Source organism: Chelmon rostratus, chromosome 22 (assembly GCF_017976325.1).
Source record: "Chelmon rostratus isolate fCheRos1 chromosome 22, fCheRos1.pri, whole genome shotgun sequence".
Taxonomy (NCBI): Eukaryota; Metazoa; Chordata; class Actinopteri; order Chaetodontiformes; family Chaetodontidae; genus Chelmon; species Chelmon rostratus.
Window position 1 is genome coordinate 16,222,473 of NC_055679.1, and position 8,438 is coordinate 16,230,910.

An 8,438-nucleotide genomic window follows, 5' to 3' on the forward strand; every position below is an offset into this window, starting at 1 on the left:
AAAACACTCACAGGTAATACTTATGCCATACATAAACAGAAACTACATTTTGGCCTGAGTGCTCCACTGGTCTAACTTTTAATGGCTTCCTGCAGTCCATTACTGCCGTCTCTGTGGTCTACATTGGAATAATCAAAGCTACATGATCAAATTAGGCTCCATTCCAGCTGAGGAATGACCACAGCCACATTTTGTCATGCTTATTTGGTGCCTTTGGATAATACTGTCCCAAATGTTTCGCCTCATAAAACTCCCCGTGCTCTAGTCTCTGTGCCGGCGACAAATTGCGGACTTTTATTCTAAAAGGGTCGGGCGTTTTCTTTTTTTTTTATGTTGGAGAGTTTTATTCTGAAAATCCACGCGGAGGTGACGTTTAAGCCTCAACTTCGTCAAGGTAGCTAGCATTATCCGTTATCATACCGGAAGTTGTACAAAACCAGTTTCTATATAGCGTATTGAAATTTGAAACGAACACAAGAGCGTGCTATTTCAGGGAGAATAAGCAAATAAAACCATATCTTATGTAATTAAATGTATTTATCTGTATAACTGACTTGCTTAAAAAAGGACGAGTTATTTTCCGAAACAATTCTTTTATTTTCAAAAACAGTAACCGGAACAAGTATATTTTCGCTGGCGAGCTTGACAGCCTCTCTTGACAGGTCGTACTACCGTCACAGCTGCAGTAAACTCACCTGGGGCTGCTTTTTGCGCCGACTTACGACCTTGCAGTTGCTTCAAACAGCTGAAAATGTTGTCCTACATCATTGGTGTAAGTATGCCTTTATGAAAGGTAGCCAGACTTGTTTTATTGTCGGTAATTCCTCTGCGTCAGCTAAGGCTAACGTTAGCTAACATTTAGTTTTCCTAACGAAGTTCAGCTGTGGTGGGCCTGCCCACAGGAATGCCCATGACTCATTTCTCCTGTTATGGATTTAACAAAATTGACCTAAGTCAGACAACGCCCCGCGGAGGTCTCAAACAATTGGTAGCTAATGCTAGCTGGTGGTCTGAGTCATTCTGTCGCTTTTGGCCTTTTATCGCAGCTGATCCGAGGCGGCTTGGACGGCATCATCAACCTGATCTTCAGACTTTTCTTCTCAAAGAGGAGACCAGCCATCACCTTAGAGGACCCGAACATTAAGTATGCACTGCGGCTGATAGACAAACAGGTAACCAGTCTGAGTATCACCATATAAACCCTGGACTCTGCAAAAGCCTGCTGCACAAAATCGACTCTTTCTCTGTTTCTAAACGCAGCAGCTGCGTTCAGGTACCACCGTTAGCTGTGTGTCTGTGTTTTCGCCTCTGTCTGACAAACTCTTCTGTCTGTTGCATGTTCAGATTGTCAGTCATGACACACGGAAGTTTCGTTTTGCCCTGCCTTCCCCTGAACACGTCCTCGGGCTCCCCATCGGTTAGTATGTGCACTCATAACGTTACAGTTAATAGACAGTATTTAATATGGAAACTAGCGCCAATCAAAGCCAGCATGAGAGTGACTGCTGCTCCTGGTGCTCTTTTTCCAAATGTACCTGAAAAACTTAAAAACAGGCATAAACTGACGTGCAACTACATGTATACACATACACATAGTGTAGATTATAGCATGCACAGGTAAATATAAGTTAGAGTGTTGCACAGAGCTTGAAAAACAAAGGTAAAACATTCATGTAATTGGATGAATCTGCATTCTTATTTTGCAACTTAAAGATCTGGAGTAAAGGTGAATATCATTAGTAAAACGAGTAAAGTTGGGTTGACAAAATAAATCGTCACATTTGAGAAGCTTGAACCAGCAACTGTTCAGCATTTCGGTTTGAAAAATGACTGAAACTCTCAGTGGGTTATGAAAATAGTTGCTGTTTAATTGTAATAAAATAAATTAATGGAGATCTGTGTTTTTCTTTCCAGGGCAGCACATTTATTTGTCTGCAAAGATAGACGGGAAGCTGGTGGTGCGTCCGTATACGCCGGTCTCCAGTGACGATGACAAAGGCTATGTGGATTTGGTGGTGAAGGTAAAGCCTGAAGGAAAGATGTTTCTGTGTTTAGCTGTCGTTTTATTTTTCTAACCCAGTTTCTCCTCCTGTCGCTTGTTGACAGATTTACTTCAAAGACGTTCATCCTAAATTCCCAGAGGGAGGAAAGATGAGTCAGTACCTGGAGAGCCTTAAGATCAACGACACCATTGACTTCAGAGGACCCAGCGGTCTTCTCGTCTACAAGGGCAAAGGTGAGCACCGGAACCCGACGTCGGCAGAAAGCAGTTGAAAAGACGTACGACAGACGTGCAAACTGAGCTGTAGCCGCCTGATCTGACTCCTGAACTTTCCCTCCACAGGTGTTTTTGCCATTCAAGCAGACAAAAAGTCCGCAGCTGTGACCAAGACCGCGAAACATGTGGGAATGATCGCTGGAGGAACAGGTGAGGGAAACTCTCATCTGTCAAAGCTGTTCTTCAACCAGGAAGTAGACACATCTCATCTCATGACTAATGTAGTCATTAGATGAGGTCTAAACACCTACAAACTTATCATAAACACAAATACAGAAATACACTATGTGGTCAAAAGTATGCGGACACCTGAATGTTACATCATTATGTGGTTGTTAGACATTCTGACATCATGGGTGTTAATATGCTGCTGTAACAGCGTATTGTTTTCCTAATATTTTCTACTGGAGCACCCAGTTTCTGAATACTGTTTTCTGCCAAAGTTGCAGCTGTTTTGTTGATTTCACACATTTGTTTTGTTCTGTTCTGGCTGTTCTGTAGTGGGAGAGGCTCAGCTGGGTTAAACCGTCACTATCTGATCAAACCTCACCCACACAGTCCTCATCAATATTACCGTCCCTCCTGTATCTGCTGCACATGTTCATACTGTAAATATCTTTCTGCCCATTCCTGCTTCTTGCACTGTGTCAAATATTTAACCTACATTCTTGAAACCAAGATTTCAGAGGCTTTAAGACCCAAAATCACGAGAAAACATGGGTGTCCAAATACTTTTGGCTACATATTGCATGTATAAATAAAGGTAATTATATGCGTAAAGCAAAAAATACAAGTGTTTTTCTCCGTTTTCAGCCTTATATTCAAGTATTGAGCAAATAAAACATCAACAACAACTTAAATATCCACTAAAATCCACAGATTAACATTTATAACATACAAACATGTATGCATAAAAATAAAGAAATAAAATGTACAGTAGCATTATGTAAAAATCCATTCTAAGGGAAGGTGGTATGTGACACGTGTGTGAATAAAGGGAAGATAAAAGTAAAGCAGTGAGTAATAAACCTCATTGTGTTACGCTGTTGTACGTTGTGCCTCCACTGTTTATTAAAGGTGGATTTTTGGATGTTATCTGCTCCGTGTGATAAACGTTCAGACTTTATGGATCATGTGTTGACTGTGGGAGGGTCTGTTTTTAGCCATGTGATGGCTAAATACTTGAAGCTGGCTGCTGCAGTCCAGGCTGCTAGCATCACTCCAGCTGTGTTACTCTGGGGTCTTGTGGAATATCCTGTTGGAAAACCCCTTTAAATGCACCAGTTTGACCCTCTTCTCTCTCTTCCAGGGATCACTCCCATGCTGCAGCTCATCACAGCGGTGATGAAGGATCCTCAGGACCAGACAGTGTGTCACCTGCTGTTTGCCAACCAGGTCAGCTCCATCAGCCCGGGTCACATGATGTTTGCTGATGTTTTAGTGTTTTTACATTACTTCCTGTGTAATTGGGAAGGAGTGGATTAGACCGAAGCAGAGGCGAAACTTTAGCTGAATGTTGGTTCTTCTGTCCCGTCACAGACTGAGAAAGACATCCTGTTGAGACCAGAGTTGGAAGAGATTCAAGTGAACAACCCGGAGCGATTCAAGCTGTGGTTCACCGTGGACAGAGCACCTGAAGGTCAGTGCCCTCAGACAGACGGGACAGTGTGTTACCACCATGCTGCTCCGGCTTTGTTCAGGTGTTAGATACACACAGCAGGTTTCATTCAACAGGGAGGTGTCATCCTCCGGCTCTCGTCCAAACCAGCAGCATTGTTCATTTTAAACTGAATTATTGATTTATCTCTTGTCTTTCATACCTGTGATATTGTTCTGATTTATTTATCCAGAGCTGCAAATAACTAATTTTCATGATTGATTAATCAGCTGATCACTTTCTTGATTAAATTATGGTAATTTGGTCTATAAATTGTCCCAAGAGCCAAAAGCTGATCTCTACAAATGGATTATTTTGTCAGAGTAAAACCTCAAAACCCCCAAATATTCAGTTTATTATGAGGAAAGACAGAAAAAAAGCAAAGTTTGACATTTGAGAACGAGAACCAGCGACTTTTTCGCTGATTAGATCAATTAATTGGCTAATTGTTTCGGCTCTACTTCGATCCATTGATTTCTGTGGACCCTGAGAAGGATATTGACCAGAGAGGAAGTAGCTGGTGTCATACCGAAGCCTTCGGGCGTCTGCGCTGCTGGTTTGGCTGTTGCCACTGAAACTTTGCATTGAGTCTTTTGTATCATTTTGTCTCTCTTCTCGTGATCAATAAAACACGAGGCCTCGTCTTCTGTAGAATCATGTGATCATATCTTTTAGAGTTTTCGGGCCATAGACCAATCATCATCAATCAAAGGACTTATCCCTGATTACAGCAGCAGTGCAGTGTGTTAGCATGGAGAGTTGAAACAAAATGCAAATATTTTGATTATTTATTGATCATTTTGATCATTTCTTAAAGGAAAAATGCAAGAAATTCTCACCGTTCTGTTTCTCCGGTGTGAGGATTTGCAGCGTCTCTTATAAATAATGTCTTAAACAAATGAAATATTTTGGGTTTTTTGTTGAACTGAAACAAGACATTTGAAAGCATCGCCTTTGGCTTTCAGGAAATGTGATGGACCCTTTTTACTATTTGGTGACATTTTAAAGACTAAACAAGTGAATAATTTGCAGATTAGTCGTGGATGACTAATCGTCAGTTGCAGCTGTATAACAAAGTCAGCTGCTAAGTAAAAATACTGAGGTGTTATCAGAGTATACACTCTACTTAATGATAAAGTGGTTGTATTATTGGATGACTGTAGCCAGTTATGGGTACTTTATATACTTTCTATATATTTAATAGTAAAGCACTGCATTGTATTATATGAGCTCATCTTCTGTTTTGGATTTAAAAATCTAAATCTGAAAAGAATATGAGGTCATTAAATTGTAAAATATTTCTCTTTGAAAGTGTGAAATGAAAATACCTCAAAATAATGGTACCTCAAAGTCAGTAAAAGTACTGTTACTTTCCACCACTGTTTGTCAGTAATGTTTGCAGTCAGACGTGACATAAATAATTCTCACCAGTAGGTGTCACTAGTGCGGCGGTGTATCAGTATTACAGTATTATATACTGTAAGTCAGCAGGTGCTCTGCAGATCCACATTTAACTTTAACAATTCATTACACTAATGTGTTTATTCCCTTCTAAATGACAACAAGATCATATTTAAAGTGAACAAAGACAAACAGAAAATGTTGCAGGTATTTTATTGGGACAGGTGAGTGAGCTGGGTGGAGACAGAAACCAGCCACCAGGTCCGGTGATCCGGTGATGGCCGGTTTCTGGTCTTGTTTTCACGTAGAGCAGTGATGACGGAGTCACATCATACATATATGATGTTGGAAACACACAATGACTGATCTGTCAGGAAGCTTAAACCTTTCCACTGAGCTGTTGAGTCAGACCAGGTCTAGTCCTGTCAGACGGCGCTGAGGGCTGAGGTGTATCAAAAGTCAGGGACTATTTTTCTGAGCCAGAGAGCGTGGCGTTGTTATGACAACTGGCAACCAACATATCCGCATATTAAGAGTTTTTAATACAGTGACTTTTACATTTTTCCTCTCATTTTGAAATGTTAGAAAATGCAACATTTCTTAAATATGGTAAATATATAAATGAACATGATGAATCTTGCAGGACCTACTTTGGGAACCACTGCAGTGTTCACTATGTTTAACGAGGCCTCGAGTAATGAATGTATCAGTGATGCGTTTGGATGGAAAGTCTCATTTCTGCATCACTAACAGCAGCTAACATGGACTGAAACGCGGGGTCTTCTCTGTGTTTCAGGCTGGGAGTACAGCCAAGGCTTCATCAGCGAGGACATGGTGAAGGAACACCTGCCGCCTCCCAGTGACGACACCCTCATCCTGATGTGCGGCCCTCCGCCTATGATCCAGTTCGCCTGCAACCCCAACCTGGACAAAGTGGGTCACTCCAGCAGCCGCAGGTTCACCTTCTAGACGAGCGTCCACACCAAGGAGTCGAGGTTTGGGCATATGAGAGCGTCCAAGTCATCATTTCCTCTACCCCGACAGCATTAAAGCACTCGTACAGTTGTAAGTGGGTATTGCACTATGTATACTATATTTATGCCATGATGCTCATCATGCAGCAGAATCACAGCACGGACCAATTCATGTAATCAGTAATCGTCATGAAGGGCAGGAGATGGTGAATATTTGAGCGTGTTTGGGATTGAAGATGAGTGAGGAGGAAGGTTGTGTTCAGACTGTCGGCTTTAAAATGTGTTGAAACAACCCTGCTGTCCCGCTGTGGCCTCAGTTTGCTTCAGTATCAGAGGAGTTGAGGTTCGCTGGCTGTTTTCTGAGTGCCTTAACACTTACAAAGCTTTTTTTATGCAAAGTTAAAGAATCGTGACCACTTGCTTCATTTATACAGAGTGTACTGATGATTTCACTGTTGCTGTTGGGAATGTGTTACACGTCTGTGGTCATGTCAAAGATGTCAATATTTAGCTGAAACATGTTCATGTGATGTGTCGAACGTGATGTTACTGATACGACGTCTTGGCTGCAAGTCTGGCGACAGTAGCTGCTTGTGTTTGGATATGCAACATAAAAATCAACTGTTACTGAATTTGACGCTTTTGGTTATTTTTCAGTGTTGCAGCTTCTCGACAGGCGTCCTCGTTTAAAAGCGTCTGATCATTAACTGCGTTGTAGCTTCTGCCTGAGTCACTTAAAGGAGATGGCTGACGGTTCTCAGTCGTCCGGGTCCTGGTGATCCAGGGAGGGTTGAGTCAAGGCCAGCTGGACTTCCAGGTTTTTAACCTCTGTGAGGTCATTATTGAGGTCGGTGATACCAGGCGGGTCATCAGCGCTCCTGGCTGTCGAACTGAGACCAGCTGTGAATGTTAAATCTGCTGGAAGGGATGAGAGGACGGTGTTGTAGGTGAGGGATAAGTGGTCTTGTAGACCTCCTCCTCTGCTGAGGGATGGTTTCTCTATTTTTACGTAAACAGCCCCCTTTACACCATCTGTCCTCCCTGTCCAGAATATGTATGATGTCCTCAAGTGAGTGTCCCTGATGTGTTGGGTGGAGGTGAACCGCTGAGTCTTGACCTGAGGAGTTGACGCGTTTGTTTAATGTCAGTCTTCCTGATTGTCTGCTCTGACAGGACTGCTTCTCGTGTTTGGGTGTGTGGTCTTTCCAGTGGAACAGTTTCTTTGGCTTTGACAAATGTTTGCTGATAAACCTTCGGTTTCTCAGTTACTCCAAACATGTGTGGAATGACGGTGTTGTTGTGTTTGTTCTTCTTTTCTTCTCCACCCACAGTGTTGGCGTTCTTCCTGGATCTTATGTCTGTTTGCACAAAGGTCCAGTTAGTGCAGGCATCTCAAACCGGTTCCATAAAGGGCCGCGTGGCTGCAGGTTTTCATTCCAACCCAGGAGGAGCACATCAGGCCAACCAATCAACATCAAGGGATCACTTAGTTAACAGCTGAAGACTGAGATCAGCTGATTAATTGATTCCAGCCTGGTGTGTTCCTCCTTGGTTGGAATGAAAACTTGCAGCCACGCGGCCCTTTATGGAACCGGTTTGAGATGCCTGAGTTAGTGTATCCCTCTGATGTGTGTGCGCTCAGTCTTTTTGGCCTGAGCACAACACACAGACCAGTACTTACTCCTTGACTCTCACCACCCACTGGAGCTTCAGGTACACCGAGCTGACAGCCTACCAACAAGTGCTGAGGGATGCACTTGCACATGCAACCCTCTTATTGTCTTCGGGTCAATTTTGACCCGTTTTCAAGTGTTGCATATCATATAGTAGATGAGAAGACAATACGAGGGTTAAGCTTGTGGGTGCACTAACTGGACCTTTGTGCAAACAGACATAAGATCCAGGAAGAACACCAACACTGTGGGTGGAGAAGAAAAGAAGAACAAACACAACAACATCGTCATTCGACACATGTCTGAGAAACTGAAGAGGATTTTCAACAAACATCGTTGTGTTTTTCAAAGGCAGCAACACACCAAGACGGAAACTGCTCCACTCGAAAAGACCATAAACCCAAACACAAGAAAGCAGTCCAGTACCAGGAGGGATGCACAGACCTGTATGTCAG

General features: G+C 42.6%; 1 protein-coding gene across 1 annotated transcript; it reads left to right on the forward strand.

Annotated features, from left to right (window-relative positions):
- Positions 1 to 637: 637 nt before the first annotated feature.
- Positions 638 to 6,942, forward strand: LOC121625679 (NADH-cytochrome b5 reductase 3). The gene is made up of 9 exons (XM_041963876.1): positions 638 to 772; positions 1,047 to 1,172; positions 1,345 to 1,417; positions 1,915 to 2,021; positions 2,107 to 2,236; positions 2,345 to 2,428; positions 3,588 to 3,673; positions 3,818 to 3,917; positions 6,133 to 6,942. Exons 1-9 carry the CDS (start codon positions 752 to 754, stop codon positions 6,303 to 6,305), a joined length of 900 nt encoding a protein of 299 aa, XP_041819810.1. The 5' UTR covers positions 638 to 751; the 3' UTR covers positions 6,306 to 6,942.
- Positions 6,943 to 8,438: the final 1,496 nt, after the last annotated feature.

What these genes read in the sequence shown, in the direction of transcription:
- LOC121625679 (XM_041963876.1), top strand. Translation starts at nt 752, where the DNA reads ATGTTGTCCTACATCATTGGT. An exon ending in CGTCCTCGGGCTCCCCATCG is followed by an intron (nt 1,418 to 1,914) that starts GTTAGTATGTGC and finishes TTTTCTTTCCAG; the next exon opens with GGCAGCACATTTATTTGTCT. An exon ending in ATGTGGATTTGGTGGTGAAG is followed by an intron (nt 2,022 to 2,106) that starts GTAAAGCCTGAA and finishes GCTTGTTGACAG; the next exon opens with ATTTACTTCAAAGACGTTCA.